This window comes from Danio rerio, chromosome 6 (assembly GCF_049306965.1).
Source record: "Danio rerio strain Tuebingen ecotype United States chromosome 6, GRCz12tu, whole genome shotgun sequence".
Classification (NCBI taxonomy): Eukaryota; Metazoa; Chordata; class Actinopteri; order Cypriniformes; family Danionidae; genus Danio; species Danio rerio.
The window spans coordinates 45792813-45818483 of NC_133181.1; the positions used below are offsets into that span (position 1 = coordinate 45792813).

The window sequence follows — 25671 nt, forward strand, 5'->3', positions numbered from 1 at the left end:
ATTAGACCTCGATGTATCGTCACTCGGGAGCTATGTTGGTATTCAATTTTGTTTCCTTTGATGTTTGAAATTTTATAATTTCAAAATCGTCACCTACAGCACATATTAAATGTTACATATGTTACAGCACATATTAAATTCTGACTGAATATGTCTTTTAAAAGATTTATAAAACGTTAGGCCACGAGTGTCTCTGGAAGAAAGTGAAGTCTCCCTCCTCCCTCTATAAAGGTTAAACATGACCTCATCTCTGATGACCTTCAGGTGCATAAGTTGACCGTTGTTGCTAAATTTTACACCACCGTGAAATGACTTTGGTTCAGCGGGGTAGCGGAACAAAGGAGAGCTTTTTGACGACGCAGAAGATGTAGCAAGTTTGAACAGTGCAATTGACAAAGGTAAAAGGCTTTGAGGGACAAAGTCTCAAACGAAGTGATTTTGATGAGCAATTGTGTGGTTATACAGGTCTATGTATACACTGAGTCTTTTGGAGGAAAAAGTAAACAAAACACCACTTACCCAGTAAGCAATGGTTCCATTAAATATTGTGCTTATATCCACCTTTTTTCCAGACGTGACTGATGATTTATAATCAGAGAATGGAAGTGTCGTTACAGTGCAATGCATTCTGGGAATTTGAGACATGGGACCCTGCATCTTTATATGTTTTTGTATCTTGCAATAAACTATATATAAACTATATTTAACGCTCACATCCAGGGCGCGCGGGGGATTTGGGGGGTCTCAATTCATGCAGTTTATCATTGGCTATAGAACAATATTGGATACCATCTATGAAATTTAAATGTGGTACATTTAACCACAACCCCACTTGACAATTGTAGGGATTATGTGATGAAGCAGTAATAGATGGCCATTGTTTGCAGTGGATGGAGTCAGCTGTGGATGACCTGGCTGATCTCAGTACAGCTGGAGGAGGCTTAGACAGATGAGCACAGCTGCAGTATATCCAGTCTTTCAGAAGCAGTGTAGGGTGAACCGCCTAAGGCCTGCGCTTGCCAGAACAAAGCCTCCGTTTCTCCAGAGCAGAGGGCAACAGGAGGACAGATGACTTAAAAAAAAACACCCTCAAATCACAGACACTTACTAAACACATCATGGAATTAGGTAAGACCTCATTGCGATGCCTTTAGACGGCTTGGGATTTCATGTCAACTAGCAGTTATTTGAGTATCAGTAATCGGATTGACTAATATCTGTGAATGCTTTATTTTGATGCTCCTCACCGGTGGTGGAAAGAGCATTGAAAAATCATGCTCAGGTAAAAGTACTATTACGTACCCAAAAATGTGGTGTAAGTAGAGTAAGCTGTTGTAAATATTAGTCAAACAACCCAGGCTCATTCGGAAAATTTAGCAAGTGGTGCTCGCTGCAAAGCCATTTGGGCGAGCTGAGCTCCAGCTCCACCTTTTTTGCACTTCTTCTACGAGTGATGTCACTGGGGGTAGGGTTTGGGGTGGGGTTGGTGTACGCATTAAAACAGCTTACAGGAGGCAGAGCAAGAGCTCATGCTCCCCCTCGCTGGAGCTCAGCTTTGCTCAAATGGCTCTGCAGCGAGCACCCTCTCAAATTTAGCCCTATTTACATTCCTGGAGAACAGAAAATACGTCCCAGGAGCATCGCTTTTTTGCACTTTTTGTTTTCGCGAATCCACCAGAGGCCGCTGTGTACTTTTTTTGAGATCTCAAATTTCTCTTGTGAGTGCTATTTGTGCCTGCTGTTCTCTCGTAAATCCACCAGAGGCCGCTGTCGACTGACTGACTGAGTGATCGACTGACCCACCCTCCTCCTTCCCTAAATCCAACATAGTGTTTTCTAAAGCACCAATTGACCAGCGCCCACCCACTTCCCTAAACCCAACCGATAGTGTTTTCAAAAGCAATCTAGAAAAAGAAAAGCCTTCACCTGATTTTTTACCACGTATTCAGATTTTACCACATCCTCACGATGTTATTTACTTGTTTATTTATTTATTTTTTTTACTCTGTTTTTGTCTTACCCACTTTCTAAACCCGTTCTTCTCCAGACTCGAACTCTTCTCTGCATCTCAAGTCCACCGACATACATGACCATAATACATTTATAAAGCATAAACAAGTGAAAAAACACCAAATACAGAAAACGGTTTATTAAAAATATATTTTTGAGTGTACACTTTTGTCCATCTGCTGAATTATATTTATTTGGCTCAAAAGAACCAAAACACATTCTAACATATAGTATGGAGGTAAAGGATTTCCCTTTTTTGATGCTTGTTGAACTCTGATTTTTCCTCCTCGGTTTATGATTGTTATTATATTTATAATACAATATTGAAAAAAGGTCAAGGAAATTATGTTTTCTCCAGTTAAACGTATTGTTTATTTTAAATTAAATATAGTCCTTGCAGTATATTTAGCATCATATACATGTGTATATACAGACCATTTTGAAGGATGTAAACTATAACAATGGTCCTGACATATTTCCTGTGATACATATTTAATTTCTATGGCTTCTGAGAATCTAAAAAGATCTACATATTGATAATTAATGTTATGTTTGCGGTTATAATCCTAAGTTATGAGTAAATTGCCTCTAGTTACAATTATGCAATGGTTTGACAATGAGAAGGAAATGTTCATGGGCCAATGACATCACTACATTAAAATGGTCTGTACACACCGTAAAAATGTCAAGACAAAAAGTCAAGACAACAAATATTTTATGTTGCTTTAACATATTTTAATATTTTTATATCAGGTTTCAAGTAAATGTTTTAAGTTACACAAAGCCTAACTTCATTTTTTTACAGTGTTTAAGTTATGAGTTTGTATCAAAATCAGAATGTCACAGAATGTGAAGGTCACAAAATGTTAATTGTTTTTTTTTTAGAAACATTTTAATGAATTTAAACTTTAGCAATGCGTTATTATAATGTATTTATGCATTATGTATATTTATTAAAGGTGTAGCATAGAAAGCAGGTCAGTCGCATGATCTCTCTTTACCTCATTCTGTACACAGATGACTGATTACTTATCTTTACAGGAGTGGCTCATGACACTTAAAACACGTTCTTCTGGTTTGATACTGTAGTTTATGCATGATGACGGCCTGCCTGTTCTCATGAGAAAAATCAACCTAACTATTAGAGTGTGTAGCTTTAATAGGAGCACTTTTACAAGCAAACTTATAACCCTATAAAATATTTTAGCTAGAAATAGATAGATAGATAGATAGATAGATAGATAGATAGATAGATAGATAGATAGATAGATAGATAGATAGATAGATAGATAGATAGATAGATAGATAGATAGATAGATAGATAGATATACTTTTACTACAAATAAGCAGCTTTTTCACCTTTGAATTAAAAAAGGTAAACATTACTGGATAAAGTGATCTAAGTTGAGCTTTGGTTAAAAGGACAGTTTACCGCAAAATGATAATGTAATCATCCTCCAATTGTTTCAAGCCTCTTTGAGCTTTTTTTCTTCTTCTGAGTACAAAGGCAACTATACTTAAAAATACTGAATACCATTAACTTCCATAGTATTTTTCATTTCTACTATGGATGTCAATGGCTGCTTTTTCCCCAACAATATTCAGAATATCCTGTTTTATGTTCTACAGAAGAATGAAATTCTTAAAAGTTTGGAACCATTTCACTGAAAAAAAAAAAAAAAAAGTTGACTCAACTTTTTAAGGCAACTTGCTGCAAAGCTTTTTTTTTTTGAGCTGACTCAACTTAAACTGAGTCAAGTGCAGTCCTTGGGTTAAAAGCTGAGTCAACTCAAACAAGCTCTGCAGCAAGTTGCCTTATAAATTTGAGTCAATTTTTTTTAAAGTGTTGAGTGCGAGGATTTAATGTAATTTAACTATTAATTTAAATAAAAAACAAAGGTTTGTATGCAGGTTATTGCACACTAAATCCGAAATTTTTGTCCGTAAATTTAACATGTTAAAAAAAAATAAATCGACCTCACATTGTGTGAATCGTATCGACACACTGCCTCTTAAACTTTTGTCCGTCATTTAAAACAAAACGTGGAACCAGGTTTGTTTTTCCCCGCTTTTCACATTTTTCACAAATTTTTCACATATGAATACAAAAAAACGCATGCAAAAATGTCAGACTTTTTTCTTGCAAAGACCTCGTGTAAATGCCATCCAACCATGGTGTGGACCAAGCAAGTAGGCCAAAACACACAATACAACCATCATTTTTATAGTACTAAAAGCAGTTGAAGATAGGCTCAGTGAAGCCTGCAACTTCCCTATTGCATCCCAGCAGGTGGCATTTCCTTATAAAGTCATTATGAAAGTGAGATTTCCTATTAAATGCACTCAACCGTTCATGCACAATATTAACCCAAATAAAGGCGACCAATGTTGGTTTTTGGCTTTTAATTCCGATGAATATTTTTAGACAAATTACTAAGAACCAGCTTGAGAAATCCAAACTATATATTATATACTTTCCAAATGATAAAAACAAATCTCTCTAAAAAGTACAAAAAACAAAGAAGAAAAAAGTATCAAATGTTTTTACAGTATTTACAAATACATGTACAATTCCCTTCTGAAGAGAAAGAGAGATGGGTCACGCTTTTCAATCTTCCAAAGTCCAATAGGGTATAAAAGTGCAGTAAATGACCACAATTGTACCTGCCTAATTGTTAGTGACGGTATAAATACAATTAAACGGTGAGGTGTCAGTAATTAGAGCTGTTGCACTCCACTTGAGCAGGATTAGAAAGGAGGTTGAACACTTGGCACCGACCCAAGATGACACCGAGACGATTTACAAGTACTTGGTATGCTTGAAAACAGAAATACTGCTTTGTGATTGGTCCAAATGTTAGTTTTAACAACGTTAACCAAATGGAAATGCCAGAAATGGCAGATAACTGTTATTATGAATGCAAAAGAGTGAAAAAATACTGTTTTGTGTTCAGAAAAATGTCAAAAGCTTGAAGAATACAAGTGTGAATATAGTTGTTGAGAGTTTCAATTTTCCAGTAAAAGACCCGGTTATGCTGAATGCGAATGAATGAAACACTGAAGGAAAAGCTGTCGCGCAGTTTTGTGTTCAGTCTATGAACACACAACTTAAAAAGAACTAAAGATCAGCATTGCAGAATATGTTTGCACACAAGAAAGAGAAATCTGCTTTGAATCCTTCATATCATAGTGAAGTATTAATGTCAAATCCTTCAATGTCACAGACTGGGGTTTAAACAGCATACCCAGTTCATTCAGCCCCACAGCATCGGAAAAAAAACCTCCCCCACAGTGTCTCTGTGTGTTGAAGGTGAAGTGCTATCCCATAAGTGTTCATAGAGAGAATGCATTGTCCTCCCTCTCTCAAGTCGCCTGGCAGGATCGACTCCGCATGCCTCTCGTCTGGCTGCATTCCTCAAGTTAAAAACTTTTCTGCCATTAATAAGCATAAGAAGGCACCTGAGAGCGAACAGAAAACAGTTTGTCTCACTCTCTACACTATTGTTCCAGGTTTGGAGTCTTCATGCCAGTATATCGTCTGCTGGTCTTCAGAGTCAAAGCTGCTGTCCATCGGGCTGCTGGTGTGGGAATCGTGCTGGCTCACGTCTATGTAGGATCTGCAAAGAGAAAAGACGGTCAATATGTAATATCTTGGAGGAAAAAAGAAGATGTGGACAATTACTTGTATAAAGTGCTGAATGTTTTACACCCCAGTGACACACAGAAAGTACACACACAACACCAGATATACTAAAATCCAGATGATTTCTCAAAAACAACAATGGTACAAAAATAAATGCTCGTGCGGCTGGTTTTGCAGCATTGAGTTCAAAGGAATTCAGTATGTCTGGTGAAGAAACAAGCTTTGTTTCCAAATTGATGATTTATTGTATTTTTTGTTATTAATGCATGTAAACTCAGGGGTGTGACGGTACTCAATAATGATGGTTTGTTGCATACTTCAGCTTTTGCTCCAGAAATGTAGATAGTAGGAAAAAGCTTTCATAAAGGGATAGTTCAACCAAAAATCAAGTGGTTTCAAACCTTTGAGTTCTCAAAAGAACACAACAGAAAATATTCTGAAGAAAGCTGAAACCCGGTAATTATTGAGTTCCAGAGTAGGAAAAACAAATTCTATGGAAGTCAATGGCTACCGGTTTCTGACATTTTTCTAAATATATTCTTAGAAACTCAAACAGAAACTCTCAAAAATAAAATATATATTAGTTTTGGGTGAACTATCACATTAAGATAAAACTCTATCCAACTGCTGCAGATTGCCATTTCATGCTACATTTGTGGATTATAAATTAGATTTTTTCATGCTTTATAAACTTAAAAATGTGTCTATGTAAATATTATAGGAACTATAAACAGTTATTCGCTCATTTCCAGAAATTGTTTAGGAATTATTCCTAATCTCACCACATCATGGCGTAATGTTATATAAGCTGTCTGTTTATCTATCTATCCATTTATCTAAGCCTATCCTTTTATTTATCCCGTCTATGGATCTATCCATCTGTCGGTGTCTGTCTATTTATCTATCTGTCTGTCTATCTATCTATGTCCATCCATATCTATCCTATCCATCATATCTACCCATCAACCCATCTGTCTGTCTGTCTATCTGTCCACCCGTCTATTCAACGATCCATCCAACCATCCATCCATAAATCCATCTACCTAGAATTTGATAAGATTATTTATTTTATTATTTTAATAATTTATCTCATGCTAGAACTAGTAGTAAAGAAGAAAAAAATGATCAAGCTCACTCGTGCTCTGCTGCAATTAAAACTGAAACTCTATACTGTTTAACATTACTAAAACTAAAGTTGAAGCAAATTTCTTAACAGTAACGTAAAGATTTGGTCAATATTAGAGCATCATTATACTCTATATCATCTGGAAACTTTCTGATTTTAAAAAACCATGGGTTGGGATTTAAATTTGATACTGATTTATTAAAGTTAAGATTACTAAGACTTCAAGACGTTCAGTAGTTTTAAGCAGCTGTTAAACATAACAGCAAAACACTGTTCACAAATACATGTACCGTTACACCCCAAATGTAAACATGCTCATTAGACAGATTTCAAGGTTGATCGAGACAAAACATCACTGAACACTGTTAAACACTCACACACCTGAAGCAGATCATACAAAAACACACGTATGCTAGTCAAAACTTGCACACAGCAATCAAAGATATGTAATGCAGAGTCACATGCTTCCCTTCAAAACGAGACCTCACCCGACTGGAAGAAAATAAAAAACTGAAAATCATCCCACCACCAGTGAGTAAGGGCTAGAAAAGAGCTGTGGCAAACCCCCCTTGAGTGATTGGCCAGGATTGTTAAGAGAGTCCTTCATGTCTCACCACTGTTTTACGTGTTGTCTCTTTCACTAGCAATCAGTGTAAAAGTAATCCGGGTCATAACCACTGGCAACAGCACCAGGCACCTCTAAAGGCACTGGCAATGGGCTTCTCCTGCCCGGAGTCATCCACCCGTACTCGGGTGGGAATCTGTCCAAAAGAGGGTCAGGAGGCGGAGCCAGCAGACGGGGGTCAGGGCTGGTTTGGGAGGAAGGGTTAGCAGGAGTCAGATCAGTGTGCTCATTGCTAGAGAGAGACAAATGACTGGATGTATGCTGACGCTTAAAGGGATAGTTCACTCAAACACAAAACTAGGACTCATCCTCATGTTGTTGAAAACACATAAAACACACATGAAAAGTGTGGACAAAACATGGACAAAGGCAGGATACAGGTGCTGGCAGTTGTCCAAGTACTTTTATGCTTTACATAAGCTCGGTTCTTGTTAAAAATGTATGTAATTATTGAGCATTTTCCATTAAGTATTTAGCAATTGATCACGGTCATGGACATTAAAGTGTAATTATTACACTAGCTATGATTTTATTAATTTTTTTTTAAGGAGTGGTCCACTACAATATCCTATTTTAAACTTCAGTTATTCTAAAATGTAGCTTTGTGAACATAAACAACATCTCTGAATGAAATATGCTCAAAGTGCAATGCAAAGGGAGACAGATTTGACTGATTTTACAGATTTAGCTTAGCAAAGCCGACAGCCAATGAAGTTTAGGGACTTCAAAAAAAATACATCCGGTGTCATGAGAAATCGGGTCCCCCCTGACAATCGGGTCCGCCTGGGACTCTGGGTGATCCTATTGGTTCACTGGAGTTGTAAAAGGTATAGTTTGTAGTGCCTGATTAATATATATATAAATAAATTATGTATTTCGTATACTGATGTACAACTAAAGGCATGTATTGTGGCATGGAGCATATCTTTTATTTTAGATTGCCTACGACGTAATACCAATTCTTATGTAAATATATAATGTTACATATAAATACATAAAACGTCAAAAAGACATCATTAAATATTTACAAACGTTTTCAACTATGTGTGTCTTGTAGTTACGGATAATAATGTTACTAATATGATTAGTCTTGTTGAAATGTCGAGACTGAAAATAGACTAAAAAGCACCAAATAGCTTTTCATCAGGCATTCAACGCAGACGATCCAATAGGGTACTAAGCGGACTCGATTGCAGGGGGGGACCCGATTTCTCACCAAACCAGGCTAGTGAGATCATAAACCCTTCAGGTTACACATATACAACCCCTGCAGCATAGAGGCATGGCCAGAGGCACTGTAATGTTATCCGCTTGTTAAGTGTGACATCAAGTGAAGCGGCTTCCGGCTCTATCAAACTGTATAGGGAGATGCATGGATAGATTCATATATATATATATATATATATATATATATATATATATATATATATATATATATATATATATATATATATATATATATATATATATGTATATATATATATATATATATCGAGATATATAGATTGCAGAGAAAGCTAAGATACAATCTTCACCAGCGATACAGTGTCTCTCTATGTCAGTGGTCCCCAACCACCGGAGAACAATTGGTACCGGGCCACATAAGAAATCATAAATTATTGCTGTAGAAATATTCCCCCCGTGACTTGGTTTCTTCCACTCACCCCCGCCATCTCAAGTGAAATGGACTATGCCAAAATCCACCACGGAGCGGGAAGAACGTAGTGGTTGTTGATAGTTTAAAGTTATAAAACAGGTATTATAGAGTCCTAATCAGCAGAGCATTTAAGGATTGTGCATATAACGTTATGTGTGCATGCATCGCTAACTAAGTAACCGAAATTATTGCAATATGTATCTATATGGAGTTTCACATAATCATACTCATTTGGGCTGTAACATGCCAATGCATACATTTAATTCGGCTATACGGTTGTATTATTGTTAATATGTTCGTCAGTTGAAATGTTTGGCACAGATGTTATGTATTTGATGCATATAAACCTTGATTGAAACATAATCAGACCCCGATAGTGCAACTAGCGCATGCGCACTGAGTTGTTCATGATTAACCTGGATGCACGAGCGCAGCAGCTGTGTTCACGTAAAGACCCCCCGAACCCTCACATGACACTTTTCCTGGTGATGTGAAGCTGATCCGCGTATTACAGCACATTATGTTAGCTGACTAATCAGAGCATCTTAAGGGCGGGCCTTACGGAGAAACTAGGAAATATGACAGTCGTGTTCATGTTAGCTTAGTAGCAATATATAATAAAAGATATATGAATAAATGACAGAATTTTTTACAAATGAAGCATGAACACACATCGCTTTGCATCTTATAAACACAACCAAGCCTTAAAAATATACTCTAGACCACCCCTTTAATGCACTTGATAGTGTTAACAATATACATGCAAAACTTTGCATATACACATAAAATTACATATCCCTATTCAAATTTTATATCATATTATATAAATATTCAAATGTCTTACCAAGTCTTTTTTTTTTTTTTTAAATAAATGTAGCATTGGTTACCATAAAAATCAGTTTTCTACTATAATTAAAATATTATTATATATTTAATAATATAGTTTAACATTAAAAAAAAAATGTTTTAGAAATCATTATCCGCTTGTTAAGTCATGGCGTATGAAATACGGTTTCCAGGTGCAAGCTGCTACTTGTTTGAATTGAGAAAGTATTCGTTTATGGCCCCTTTTTGGTCATATCACACATTAAAGTAAACTTTATATAAAATCATGGTGTACATATCAGTCTGTGGACTTACTGCATCATAGGCTCCAATATTTTAACAATTTATACAATTTCTGGCCATCAGTTATTAGGCATGGGTATTTATATTGCGATGGTGATTTTTAAAAGTATTACACCGCCTCGTAAAGGTTTACTATTACCATTTGTTAAGTCTCCCCAAACAGTTTGATAGAGCGCTTGGACCCGGAAGCCGCTTCACAAGACATCACACTTAACAAGTGCATAACATTACAGCGCCTCTGGCCATGCCTCTTTGCTGGAGGTGGTGCATGCGCGTAACCTGAAAGGTTTATGATCTCACTAGCCCGGATGTATTTTTTTTTGTAGTCCCCAAGCTTCATTTGCTGGAGGCTTTGCTAATCTAAATCTGTAAAAGCCAATGTCTTCCTTTGTATTGAACTTTGAGCATATCACACTTAACAAGCGGATACTATGCAGATTTGGTGCTCCAAAACATTTTGCGTTATTATCAATAATAAGAAAACAAATCAGCAAAAACATTTGCATAAAATTCTCACTAAAATCAATGATCAGTTTTCTAAATGTTTTGATGAACAAAAAAAAAACATTCCAATAGAAGTTTCTTTTTTTGCAAAATTATAAACGTCTTAATGGTCACTTTTGTTCCAATGCATCCTTGCTTAATAAAAATATGAAATACTTTCAAATCCTGCAGTAAAAGCTTTTGAAGGATAAGATGCATATGAAACCTGTTTTGAAAACAACCACTCTGCAATACATCTTCTTTATTTGCATATTTACATAACCTCACAGGAGTATAAAATAACATGAGGGCGAGTACACGAGAGTGAACTACACCTTTAAAGTTGGAGAAACACCAGCAGGACATTTAAAAGTAAGCCATGCAGTCGTACTTTTACAACACACAACAAAGCAAACATCCTAAAACGCTGACTGAAACAACAAATCACGCAGAGTAACAGACAGAGCAACCTCACACGACTGACGCTTTACTTACTATCAAGGGCTACACTTAGCAAATGAAGCTTTATTAACTCTTGCACCGCCAGTTTGAGGCGCGGACAACCCCGTCTGCTTCATCTGATAGCAAGAAGAGGAAGGAGGAAGAGGACGGGGAGGGAGGGAGGAAGAGCAAGCTTGGGAAAAACGAGGATGATAGTATTGAGGGCTGGCGGGGCAGTGCCAAGCACGTTTAGGGTGCGAGCTGGAGGGAGAGAACGAGCATACGGAGAACAAAAAAAAAGTGTGAGAGCAGCTACTGCACCAGCGCACCTGCAGAATTCACCAGATGCACAATGTCAGCCGAGCTGTTAGCTAACACAAGCCCCTGATGCACTGTAGCATACAGCTGGATAACCAACAATGTGGAAACATCAGGAAAATATATACTACATTTAAAGGAGAATGCAGAATAATACATGTGGGGTGTTTTAAGGTGGTTTATACACTCAAAAATGCTGCTTGTTTAAACTACTAATTTAAATTGAGCTGAAACAACACAATACTTAAGTTCTTTTGGCAATGACTTAATTGTTTTAAGTTCAATCTACTTCAATAAGTAAATATTAATAAGTTAAATAAATACCTTTATGTTGAACCCAACACAAACTGATTGTGTGGACCATTTTTTACAGTGTAGGGGGTTCTGGGTGGATGATCAGTGGCCAAGTTAAAACAAATAGCCCACCATAAGCTTCAATAGTATGAATGAGGAGCCTAAGATTTTGTTTACACTTGGTGTTAAAGGGATAGTTCACCCAAAAATTACAATTCTGTCATTATTCACCCTTCATTTCTGAAAAGATAAGATATTTTTAAAAAGAGTTGTAAACTGATAACCATTGACTTCCATAGTATTTGTTTTTCCTACTATAGATGTCAATGGCTCTGGAGTTCACAACATTCTTCAAAAAATCTTCTTTTGTGTTTAACAGAACAATATACTTAAACTAGTTTGGAACAAGTCAATGATGAGTAAATAAGGATAGAATTTAGTTTTTTGGGTGAAATGTTGCTTCAAGGTGCATTTTTGTCAATTGATGACCATGGGGTCGTGGGGTACAGCGTTCACTTAATGCAGAAGTATAAATCAGGCTTTAGAATCAGATTGATAAAGATATTTTACAAAAACAATTTAAAATTCTGTCATCGTTTACTCTTTTTTTTTTTGACTGGTCCCAAACCCGTTTAATTTTCTTTTTTTTCTTTTTTTTTGTTGAACCGGGTTCCAGCATTCTTTAGAATCTTTTGTGTTCGGCAGAACCAAAAAAACTCTAACCAGTTTGGAGCAAGCCAATTGTAAGGAAATTATGACAGAACTTAAAATTTTAAGTGAACTGTCCCTTTAAGAAAACATTGTGCTTTTTACTTTTTTTTTTCAACTTCAGACCAAACTTAAGATTTAAGAAACCAAATTTAAATGTGGCTAGCCAATCTGGCTAGTGCACTATGAAGTTTTGTAATGTTTTATAATTTGAAAAAAAAAATTATAATTAAAAGATTTGCCCAATAACCCCACAAAAATGAGGCCCTTTAAATGTATTTCATAGTTTACACAACAAAACAATCCAACTGAATTAGTTTTTGGCTGCCTCTGAAAATGCTGGGAAGCAGACAAGATCAAAACACGTCATCTGTATTTAGTGTTAACAAATTGCATCTTAATACCAGGTATAACCAAGGCATTATTTCATGTGGGTGTACACTACCTGACAAAAGACTTGTCTTCGATCCCAGTTGTAAGAGCAACATATAATAACTTGACTTCTAGTTAATCATTTGGAAAAGTGGCAAAAGGTCAAAGAAATCAGTCAAGTTTGGTAAAGGAAAAATCATGGTTTGGGATTACATTTAGTATGGGGGCGTGCGAAAGATCTGCAGAGTGGATGGCAACATCAACAGCTTGAGGTATCAAGACATTTGTGCTGCCCATTACACTACAAACCACAGGAAAGGACAAATTCTTCAGCAGGGTAGCGCTCCTAGTCAGTTCTTGAGTTCAAAGGTCAAGGTGCTCAAAGATTGTCCAGCCCAGTCACAAGACATAAACATTATTGAGCATGTTTGGGTTAAATGAAGGGATGCATTAAAGATGAATCCAAAAAATTTTGATGAACTCTGGGACCTTAGAGTCCAAATAAATAATTAAAAATCAAGGCATGATCATATTTTATTTTGGTAAAATAAGCTAAATCTAGAGGCCTTTGTCTTTCATATAAGCAACTTCTGATACCAAAATGATCAACCAAAAGTAAAGTTATTATTTGCTGTTCCTAAACCTTGGATAGGCAAAGACATTTATCAGGTAGTGTACAGTATATTTCACCCTAAAAATTGTGTAATGCTATGAAACCACCCAGCATGGAGTTTCTTGGCATGTCAAGTGTGATTTACTCTAGTTAAGATGGTTCAGATAAAGGCTAATGAGGACGTCTGTGAAGGCTGATGGAGCACAGAGGAGTTGTACCTGCTGTGTAACGGGTGACTGTGATGGACAGTGTTGTAGCCGTAGGACTGATGGTGTGCGAGAGGCATTTCATACTCTGACATTGCCATGACTGGTTGACCGTGCCAGTTCCCCGAACCAACTGCAATTACATGAAGATGAAAGGAAATTAATGAAGGGGAACCTCAGGTAAATAAACATTATAAAAGAGAAGACAAATTATTCATCAAGACACAAAAAACACTAAATGTTTTAGATAACCAGGATAATTAAATGGAAGATGTTTGACTGATATGGACACACGGCAGATTAACAAAATTATTAGATGTCTTAGTGCTTTCAAATGTAAAGTTCTTCTACTTATCTCATCTAAATCTCATTTTCCATCAACAATTTAACATTTCTTTGGGTGTCCTTTAAATATTGTCATCTGTAGTGTTGAAAGAAACATTTATAAGGGAAATATTAGAGTTATATTTTAATTACAACTAATTACAGCAGTTAACGAATTAAATAATAACAAGCAAAATAATCTTGTTTTTTTTTGTTTTGTCAAACGATTACTTTGTTTACCCCATTGCCAGATTACTTTGGTTTTAAGGAAAACACTCCCTTAATTTTGGCAAATTATTTCTTAAAACAAGTCAATATTCTTTACTTGTCTAGAAAATGCTTCTCGGTTCAGGAACTTTCAGATATTTGGACTAGAAATTAAACAAAAACTAGATTCTTAGAGATTCTTGTAGAATGACTCTGGCTGCCCAGAAGTATCTTTATCCAGAAGTGCCCTTTAAATATTGTCATCTGTATTTTTGAAAGAAACATTTAAAAGAAAAAATAGAGTCATATTTTAATTACAATTAAACACAGTAATTATTTCATTAACAATACAAATAAAGATATTTATTAACACATACTGTATGCTAAACTGTAAATACATGTGTGCAGTACAAATGAATGATTATTCTGACTAAAATATTCTTTAAATAAAATAAACTGGATCAGAATGTCATTTATTTTTTGTTTTAAAACAAAAAAAAGTTTGTTTATCTAAAACTCTTAAATCGAGAAGCATTTTCTAGACAAGTAAAGAATATTGTCCTGTTTTAAGCATTAATATGCCTAAATTAAGTGAATTTTTCCTGAAAACAAGCAAAATAATCTTGTTTAACGTTTTGTCATAAGAATATTTTTCTTACACCCATTGCCAGATTATTTTGCTAGTTTTAAGTAAAAACTTAATTTTGACATAAATTTAATCAGGGTATATTCCGTCCATTCCATACCCGTTTTCAAACAAGAAAAGGAAAACTAAGAAAATGGACGCTTTTTGGTTTTTCTTTTGCTCACAAAAAGTTACAAATAAAAAAAACAAGATTTCGGCTTAATTTAATTTTCCTTTTGGTTTAAGGGTAGGAAAATGGATAAACGACTTTAAAATTCATCATACACATGTAGGCGGTGCTGAAACATCCTTTTACCTCTGGCCAACCAAATCTGAGCTTGTGACACCACCCTCAAAATAATAGTCGTGTGTATATATATATATATATATATATATATATATATATATATATATATAGCAATCTTTGCTCAAAATCCGGTGCATCGCACCAAGAAGTTTGGCAGCAAACTATGACCTTATTTAATGACGAATGTGTAATAATACTGCTAATTTACATGTTTATTTAATTCATGCGTACGCAACGTATGTAAGCCTGCTAACTGCTAAATGATAGAATATGTAGACTATCCGTTTTCCTGCCCTAAATAAAAAAAACATGCGTTTTCTTAGTTTTCCTTTTTTTGAAAAACGGATATGGAATGGACCCTGATTTTATTTCCTAAAACAAGACAATATTCGTTACTTATCTGGAAAATACTTCTTGATTCAAGAATTTTTAGATATTTGGACTAGAAACGAAACAACATTTTTTTTGCAGTGTACTGTAACATATTGTGGAAGAAACGTCAACAATGAGATTCTTGTAGAATGACTCGGGCTGCCATGAAGTATCTTGAACATTTCTAACACGAGGAAGCAGGATGTCATTTTTTTTATTCAAAAGTGCTCACCTGTTGAGTAGGAAGCTGTACTGTCGCTGCGTACATAACTCGTTGACATGGTCCTGTAGTTCAAACTCTGCTGTGGCGCCCTGTACGCATCATACCCTTGTGGTTTGTGCTGTCTATTGTACCAACCCCGCAAGTGTTCCACCACTTCAGCCCTTTGCATGTTTTTGACTAAATTGTCATTCCTGGATGGAGGACGATTCCTTGGTGGTCTTAATGTGGCATAGAGATTATGAGACAAACCGTCCATCTCATCCTGAGCGTAGTTTCCATGTGGCTCATGTCTATGGTAGGATGGGTTCACATTATAGTGTCCCTCCATCTCGCTTTCATACATGTATGGTCCATTTGGATAGACTTCAGGTTCGATGTACCGTGGATATCCAGTAACGTAATAGGCCGTGGTGGTTTGCGGATGTTGAGATTGGGATATGTAACCCCGCGTGTCGTTTTGTGCTAGGTTGGGCATGCTTCCCGTGTTGGCATATATGTTGCCCTGTCTCCGTCGATGGCGGTTTTTGGCACGGGAATGAGGCGCGGAGTACTCCACACTGGACTGGCTGGTGTAGGATGAGCCGTCATCAAGTAACTCCGTGCTGTTGCTTCGACGAGGAGCAGAAATGAAGACGGGCTCTGACGGCTCGCTCTCTGTTAGAAACTGCGACTGAGATTCCAGACTGCCGCTGCGCTGGCGATAAAGAGTGCTGCACGGAGAAAGGGGAGAAACAATTCAGATTTCTCCATATAATGCTAGGGCTGCACGATATACTAACATCTAACATTGCGATTTTTTTTATTCTGTGATTTATATTGCTAAGTAAATACAATTTCACTGCATAACTTGACTAACTATTTGGAAAGAATTTATAATTTTTGATTATTTATAATTTTGATTGGGATGATACTGTAAGAAAGTTTGTAAAATATAATAAACAATCTACGAGCACAGACAAATTAAATTTAAAATAAAATATAATTTAAATAAACAGCGTTTAATTTTTATTTTCAAGGAGTTGAACCGTATTAGTGTATACAGTAAATGAATAATCAAATGTAAAATAATACTGCATAGTCTTCGTTTTATGAAAAATTTAATAAACCAACGATTATTCATTTTTCAAAGTTATAAACGGTACAGTTTCTTATGCCTAAATGCTTTTTAAACCTTCACACAGTAACAGGCCAAAGTGACCATTGCGAAGAATCACATTGCGATTTCGATGCTGAAACTATATATTGTGCAGCCCTATTGCCTAGCTAGTAATCTAAATGTAAAAAATAAATTAATGAAATTAGGTCAAATTAAATTTAAGGATCAAAATGGTGTGTCAAGTGTCAATTTTAACTAATAAATAAAATAACCCATTTACTGGAGACATTTGAATGCTATTAAGATCTCATAATATTTCTAATAAATCTTATTTCTTTTTAATCAATATTTACTTTGTGCCTGAAGCAATTTGGTCACAAAAGAAATTTAGCTGATCAAGCTTAATTATTATTATTTTTAACTATTATTAATAAATATTATTTTTGTTTCAGTTTTTGTTTGTGCACTTGATGTTAAGTGTTGCTATTTGTTGTGTTAAGGGTGTCATTTTTGCTATATGTGAAGCACAACACCATGTTAGAATGAATTGCCACAAGGGCATTAATAAAGCTTTAAATCACACTAAACTAAATTAAATTAACCAAATTATACTTTACATAAACAAATAAAATGCTATGTTTATGGAAATCACAACAATTTATTAATGCAACATTACATGTAATAATACAATGTTTTGTTTATGTGTTTTTTTTATGTGTTTTTTTTGAATGACGAATTTACCCAGCTTTGACTGAACACAATTTATTTGATCCTAAAAATGTGAGTGACCTGTTCAGTTTGTATTCAGTGAGCATATCTTTAATGTATTGATGTCCTAGGGCATTTAGTGATTTAGAGACGAATAATAATACTTTAAAATCTACTCTGAATGTAACTGGGAGCCATTGTAAAGACCTGAGGACAGGTGTGATGTGCTCTGATTAAAATTAAAGAGCCATGTGAGTATTTGCATGCTCTATTTTACATATCCCGCTAGTTTTCAGTTTCACATTAAATAAATTTGTTTAGGTTATGTATTTAAAGTATATGTTAATAGTGAATTCCATGGTAATACCGGTGCATTGTGTACTTCTAGCATTCGTTTCTTGTTTTAAATGCGATCATAATGTGTGTAAGTGTTTTGTTATAAGGTCGCCAGAAGCTTATTTGACTTTATTTGCGAATTAAATTATAAAATTTGACCTATAGACCATTTCAATGTGGTCAGGCTCATGAATAATTCCTGCTTGTTATTATTATTATTAACTATTTCATGTGTGTAACAAGAGGCAATTCAATCCTAACTTATTGTTAAAACAGCTATCATAACATTATTTATCAATATGTGGCTCTTTTTGGATTCTCGGAAGCTATAGAAATTAAAAATGTAAAACAGGAAATACGTTGGGACCAGTTTTTGTTTACATCCTTCAAAATCATCTATACACCAATGTCCTGGTACAACTTATAATGATATGAGCTTTTTTTATTATTTAAAAAATTTACTAAAAGGATCAAGAACATTTCTTTAAATCTAAATCAAACTTGGATATTTCCTCATGTTGTTCATGAGCACTGGTACTTGGTCATTACTCCTTAACAAAAGTCAACTGCAGGTAACGTGATATAAGTGGACTGCGATTTGTACCTGAGCTGGATGCTGCTGTAGGCGTTGCGGGGAAGCTGAGGTGTTGGTGGCATGCTCCGCGAGTCGGAAGGTTGTCGCAAAGGTTGCCGGTAAGGGCTGCTGTGCGTCGATAAGGCATCTTCGTGAATATAGGCAACAGGTTCTTGGACTTCAGCATAATTTAATCTAGAACACAGATAAGAACAAGGCTTTATCAAACCAAACTTCCTTCATGGGTGGAGTTCTTACCTTAAACAAAGCCTCAAAGGAAGTACAAAAAAAAACATGTCACACCACACCACCCTTATACTTGTTAAGATCAAACACAAAACCCATTGGCTTTTTATTTAAGGAACAAATGATTGAATAACAAACGGCTGCATTTCATCTCATTTTACAGATGGATTTGAACCGTCTGGTCTCATTGAACTTCCACCTCACTGGCTGTTTAATTTAATGCCTGTTGTTCCTGTGAGAATTTCCAGAGCTGCTTATGCCCCTTCCGCCCCCACTTTGCGATTATTACTGGAGTTTTTTTTGCAGTCAAGCAGCGACATGCTTATTCCTGGGGCACTATTTTTAACACTGCGAGTGTTTGGGCTGATAAGAGGAGATTGTGAAGGAAGAAGTCGAGGCAAGGGAGGACTGGAATGCAGGCCTGACTCCTTGTTCGCAGGTCTCTACTAGCTTAGCGGACACAAAAGCAAACACAAGCCAGAGGCAGGGAATAATGGAAAGTCCTTCAGCTTAATCCTGAAGAGCTGTGGTTGGCAAAGCTCTCACCTGCTGCAGTTGCTGTAGTCGTCATTGGCGTGATCTAGTTGATCTGAATGGTAGGATGCAGTGAAGGAGCCAGAGGAGTTGGGAAGCGGAGAATACTGTACTGAACGCGAACGCTGTCTCTGTGACGGCTCGTCTAAGACAAAACAAGTTCACAGGATTAAGAAGGTTGCCATTTAGTCTAGCCTACAGCGATAAGGGTCACGTGTTTATAAAATACTGTTTAAAGTTTTGTAGCTGATGTAACTTACATTTTAAAAGTAATTCAAATGAATAGTTTAACTGTAAAAATCATAAAAAACATAATTTTGTTTTGTTCTGCAAACTACTGGTATATACAGCTGAAGTCAGAATTATTAGCCCCCTTTGATTTTTTTTTTCTTTTTAAAATATGTATGTTTGTTTAACAGAGAAAGAAATTTTTAGAGTATGTCTGATAATATTTTTTTCTTCTGGAGAAAGTCTGATTTGTTTTATTTCGACTAGAATAGACACAATTTAAAAAAAAAAAAACATTTTTTGGGACAAAATGATAAGCCCCTTTAAGCTATATATATTTTTCGATAATCTACAGAACAAACCATCATAATACAATGACTTGCCAAATTACCCTAACCTGCCTAATTCACCAAAATAACCTAGGAAAGCCTTTAAAAGGTCCCTTTAAGCTGTGTAGAAGTGTCTTGAAAAATATCTAGTCAAATATTATTTACTGTCATCATGGCAAAGATAAAACAAATCAATTATTAGAAAATAAGTTTTTAAAACTATTATGCTTAGAAATGTGCTGAAACAATCTTCCCTCCATTAAACAAAAATTGGGGAAAAAAAATAAACAGGGGGGCTAATAATTCTGACTTCAACTGTATATATATATATATATATATATATATATATATATATATATATATATATATATATATATATATATATATATATATATATATATATATATATATATATATATTAGAAATAAGTTATTAAAAATGTTATTAGGAATGAGTTGTTAAAACTATTATGTTTAGAAATGTGTTGAAAAAAAATCTTCTCTGTTAAACAGAAATTGGTGTAGAAAAAAAATAAACGGGACTAATAATTCTGATTTTATGTATATATATATATATATATATATATATATATATATATATATATATATATATATATATATTAGGGCTGCACAATATATCGTTTCAGCATCAAGATCGCATAAGTGTGATCCCCAACAGTCACGTCGCAAGATAAGCAGGGTTGACTATGAATTAAAGTTAATTATGAGCCACAGAACACATGAGGTTTCTATTCACTGCTATGTTTAACCTTAATATGTGCATGTGTTTTTAAGGTCAGTAACTAAGCTTTTCAAGAGTTTAACATTTGGGCACAAAAAATGATTATGCTGGAGGTGCAAAAAAATTATTTTATAAAAATGCATTAAATTTAATTTGATAAAAAACAGAAAACTGTCAAGTAGAGCTATTCAATCCATCTCTTGAAACTATAACTTTCACAATATTTATAAAAAATAAAATAAAATATCACAATACATTTTATTTATTTCATTATATTTAATTTAGACAACAATATATAGCAATATTATTACTTCAGAGTATTTAAGTAAATCTTTAGTGGGGAAAAAAACTTAATTTTTGATTTTTTAATTCATTTTTAAGAACGTTTTTATTTTAACCAATTGCCCTTTTCTTTTGTAATTTAAAAGAAGTGTTATGGAACCAATATAGAATAAAACAATTAATGTTAGACAAAGGTATCTAGTAAATACAATAATTCCTGAAAACTTTCTGTAGTCCTAAATAAGCATTAGATGTTTTTTTCCAATACATTTTTCAAAATTTTGAACGTCTGTGCATCAGAAATCAACATTCAGCAATACTCACCATCATCCAAATTCAGGCAGTCTGAAAGGCTGTCAAGGTTAACATCATCTGCAGAAATAACAGACATTACAGTTCTGTTGCCGTCATAAACATCACCTCAACTAACATAAAACATTAGCTCATTGCAAAAATAGCATCAAACTAAGAGTCAACTGTCAACAAGAAGAGAGTGCAACTTTCCAGATTCTCCAATACATTTAACATACAATGATGACTAGTAATTGAAGCAAGTAAGCACCAGCAATGATGACGGAAGCTCTTTGTGTGGGCTCCTTGCCAATCTTCACTCTGTAATCATTAATCTCATTTTCGATGGCCTGGAGTTTTTTGGTAGCATCCAAAAGGTTTCTCCTGCGTTTCTTCTTCACGGTTTTCCCGAGTTCGTTTTCATGAGCAAGTTTTCTCGCTGCCTCCACGATCTTCTTCTGGAGTGCGAAACAGCTTTCTAGATTTCTTAAACAAGGATCCTGCGAGGAAAAGCAAAACAAAATGTAGAATTAGCGAAGTAGTACACAACAGAGAACAGTCTGCAGAATTTCAGAGACAACTTACCGCATCATAAGGGAAAAGGTCATCTAATTTAAAAGCAGTTCCCACACGCCTTCGGATGGTGGGGGGCTTTTCTCCTGATGCCAAAGGAAACTCCTTAGGCAACACACCGGTCAACTCCTAATCAAATAAAAATGGGAAAAACAAAATCCTAAGATAGGCCTTTTTGAACTGAAGTATTTAAAAAATATACATTGAAAGTATGACACTAACAGCTTCCCGGAGGCACATTTTCTTCAGCTCTTCTTCCTTCAGTGCCAGAATTTGCTTAATTTTCTCCTGTTTGTCCTTGAGTTCTGCTATTTTCTCTTTCTTCTGTTCCTCATTCACATCATTGTCTGCAGAATCTAAATGAAAGCAAAAGTGTCCTCGATCATGCCATCGATATGAATGGCAGAGTTCACTACAGGCTGTTCTTGGAAATGGGAGAAACAAGATTGTCTTACTGGAAGAGACCAAACTTCCATTGCTGGCCATGATGAGCTTGTCTTTACTCTCCATGCTGACCAGCTTACTGTTCCGTGGAGCTCCAGTCTCTGTGAGATCCATAGCAATATCGCCCAAACTTCTTGCTGTTGTTATTTTAGCCTTCAAAAAAAAAAAAAACACCATCTTAAATACTTTTGCATGCTATCAGTGTAGAAACAAAGCAATGATTTGTGCGTTTCTAATAATTGTGAGTACTGAAGATGTGCCAACTTTGATGCATACTTACTTTACTTTGTTTGCGGTCCAGGTAGAACTGGTGTTGGCTGATTGCCATCACCCAGATGGTTTTGATCAGAGAGTGGCTGGCATACCACGTGTGGATGGCCTGGCCAGACTGACCAAATGTGCGTCTAGAAGCTGTTCTTCTGTGAATTAACACATGTACACGCTGAAGTAAAGCATTACACACTAAACCCTATATTGTGTCAATGATATTTAAACAAAGGTTTGTGCAGGAAATATAATTTGCATAATATTTAAAACGTGGAAACATTTCCTAAAAATATCCAGTTATTATCACACCAATAGGTTAATTTAGTTGGATAAAAACAATGAAGTTAGTAGTTTTAAGGTCTTTTGGATTTTATATATGATACAGATCAACTATGAGGCAGATTGGTGACATTGTGGTACAATGTACTGTGGTGATATCATCTTTGTTTACAGAGCAACCCCAGCCCATATTACTACTACAAACAATTGCATCATTGCTGCACTTCAGCACTGACAATGCATAAAAGACTTAAATTTACTCAGTCCATTTAAAAGGCCATGTCCTACAGCCTGAAAGCGCAGAAATAATGCTTACATCATAAACTGTGCTCACAGAGGGCTTCATTCAACTTCCAATCAGGTTTATAGCCCTGATATTTATCTGGATCACCTTTAGCTTTGATTATAGTGTTGAAGTGTATATGTACAGTGGCATGCAATTTATTGAAGACCACAACATATATTTTTCCATGAGTTGCGTTCATTATTTTTGATCTGAGACCTTACATTGACAATGAGAATCAAACTCATTACTCATACTATTACGAAAAGTTAAAATAAGCACATTTTTTACCTATTAACAGATTTTTAAATAGTTAAAGTCCATATGCTCAAACCATTTCCACAAAATGAACCATTTGAATCTTGGCATTATCTTTCAATATGGCCATAGAAATATACATCTCCCATTACAGTAGTTCAAGTAAATAAAAGCTGCATAATACATCTGTTAAAAGAATTGTCAGCAAATATAAAACATGACAGAAACTGAAAGCACAATTTCATTAATGACCTAATCATAAACTCTACATTAGTTCAATCCAAATGGGGACTGTTTTTTTTTTTTTGTTTTTAACACCACAGTCCACATAAAACCTTAACTAACCTAGATTTGCCTTATTCTCTTACCTCTGTGGGTCGTTGACCTCTACAGCAAACTTCTTCTCGCGGAAATACAAGTTCTCTAGTTGCTTCCACAGAAATAGCTACAGAGAAAAAGGAAATGCGATTTAGACAAGAGCAACATTAGGAACGTGGTTAGGGGAAACATGCTTTGAACATTTCTAAATAGGGAAGAAAGTCCTAAAATATCAAATAATTTATGTTTATGATCTAAACATTACCCTATCAAGATCATTTAAACCATTATATGACAGTTTTTTATTTAGCTTTCTGCGTTCTCTGTCAACAAAGGAAAAATTGCACCAAAATGCATGATTCATTTCCTCCTAGAAACAAAATACTCACAAAAACATCACTAGATCCATATGGATATTGATATGCTTAGCTGGAGGCACAAGACAATTGTTTCAGGTATGAAGCCAACACACAATCAAAGCACTACAAAAGCAAATCGTCCACTGAGCTACTGTTATCAAACCTAAATACCCTAAAGGGAGAGCAGAGAAAAACAGGTTTATCTTTAAAGCATGGCCAAAACATCTGCCATTCATGAGAACTGTCCTTTCAAAGCTTTTTTTCCACAGTGCAGTCATAGCTCTTCCCAGCTTAGGGCAGGGAAAGTACAATATCCAACTACTATCAGTGAACGGGGGTGAGGATTTACCAGGAATGTTAATAAACGCTCTCTACCGGGTACTGCTCGAATGAAGCTCTGAGTAACACAGAACAAAATAACCTGAGCATACATCACAGAGGAGATTTAACTTCAACCGTAACATTTCTAAAAAAAATCATGTGTAATAGCACACATTATAATCTACTACTTCTAATTTCAAAGACCTTAAATGGACCTTACCAGTTTAGTAAGCCTGTAAAATCCCTGGATAGCCGGACAGGTTGTGTATAGTCCTGCTCTAAAGTTTCCCACAGGGCTGTGGCTTTCTTGAACAATACTCTCTTGTCTGTTTTCCAAGAGACCAAAAGGTGTTGCAAGAGTTTCAGGAGAGTGAGCTCCACCCCCTTCCTATGACATCACTAGCACCTCACACTGCCATTACCCACCTTGAGTAAGACTTGTCTTCAAATACTAGTCTCAATCCATCGACTATGCCATGACTTCTCTAAAACTCTAACACATACACACACGTAATTAAAGCTTCACAACTTCATTCTTTCTTTACGGTCACCTCCCTCTTGATACTAGCTTCCTATCTCGTCAAACCAGACAAACAGGTTGTACTCACTGAAATACACACGCACTAAGAACGGCATTCCTCTTGTTTCATTTTGGGAGGAGATTTGGAGCATTGGTCATAATGTACACACCCCAATAGCCATTCATTATTTTTTTTTTTCCTGTTGTATCTTACTTTTACCATGCAAAATTTAATCTGTCACCTGTTGGTTTAGATCAGTGGTTCTCAAACTTTTTTCACCAAGTACCACCTTAGAAAAAAATCGTCTCTCCAAGTACCACCTTACGACGCTATTTTTTAACCAGTATTAAAAAATAGTGTCGTAGGCCTAATTAAGCAGCTACAGGTGTGCACAGTTTTAAAACGATGCAGATTACTTCATATTAGTAAGAATATGTATTATTGTCAGTCACTTTAAACATTTGAAATAGTCTGAACATTAACTGTGCTTGCAGATTAAAAAAAAAAAAAGTTTTAGTTAAAATGTGCTTTTAAAAGTTCATAAAAAAATGGCGCTGTTCTTAAAAAGTAAAAAGAAAACTGCTGTACTTAAATCTAAAGTATTCATAGTAGCCTATTCATCAAAAGCTGGAAATGCTGCTTGGACCTTATAAATATAGGCTATATGTCATATTCCTACACTTTCAGACAAATCTTGAAATAAATGTTAAATGTACATGACAGGGTTCATACAGGCACAGCCTAATGAAAATCAATTCCAGCACCTATTTTTTTTTTCAAGACTGACATGCTATGTATTGAAGACCTGAAATGTATTCTCAGCAACCCATAAAACATTGCATAGCAATAGATACAAATAAAAACCATTAATAATAATATTTATTAATCATATATTAATAATATAATAAACCTGCACTAAGTGCTTGTGAAATCTTTTTTGTACTCAAGTAAAAATACTATTACACTGCTAAAATAACACAAATTTTAGTAAATAATACTAA

The 25671-nt window shown here is 35.3% G+C and overlaps 1 protein-coding gene across 18 annotated transcripts in view; it reads right to left on the reverse strand.

Annotated features, from left to right (window-relative positions):
• Window positions 1–4398: 4398 nt before the first annotated feature.
• frmd4ba (FERM domain containing 4Ba) overlaps window positions 4399–25671 on the reverse strand; it is a 96615-nt gene continuing 75342 nt past the window's right edge. For 6 of the 18 annotated variants that reach the window (XM_073954433.1, XM_073954434.1, XM_073954436.1 and 3 more), the window contains 12 exons: window positions 23520–23596; window positions 22345–22483; window positions 22076–22217; window positions 21843–21976; window positions 21633–21749; window positions 21319–21547; window positions 21081–21128; window positions 19189–19321; window positions 18427–18591; window positions 15692–16392; window positions 13637–13757; window positions 4399–5627 (listed from right to left, as the gene is read on the reverse strand). In XM_073954433.1, coding sequence (XP_073810534.1) covers window positions 5504–5627; window positions 13637–13757; window positions 15692–16392; window positions 18427–18591; window positions 19189–19321; window positions 21081–21128; window positions 21319–21547; window positions 21633–21749; window positions 21843–21976; window positions 22076–22217; window positions 22345–22483; window positions 23520–23596 — 2130 coding nt within the window. In that variant the 3' untranslated portion in view covers window positions 4399–5503. Of the gene's footprint in view, window positions 5628–7393; window positions 7589–11167; window positions 11375–12328; window positions 12929–13600; window positions 13758–15691; window positions 16393–18426; window positions 18592–19188; window positions 19322–21080; window positions 21129–21318; window positions 21548–21632; window positions 21750–21842; window positions 21977–22075; window positions 22218–22344; window positions 22484–23519; window positions 23597–25671 lie in introns of those variants that run through there. The other 12 variants (XM_021477251.3, XM_073954430.1, XM_021477247.3 and 9 more) reach the window with 4 other exon arrangements.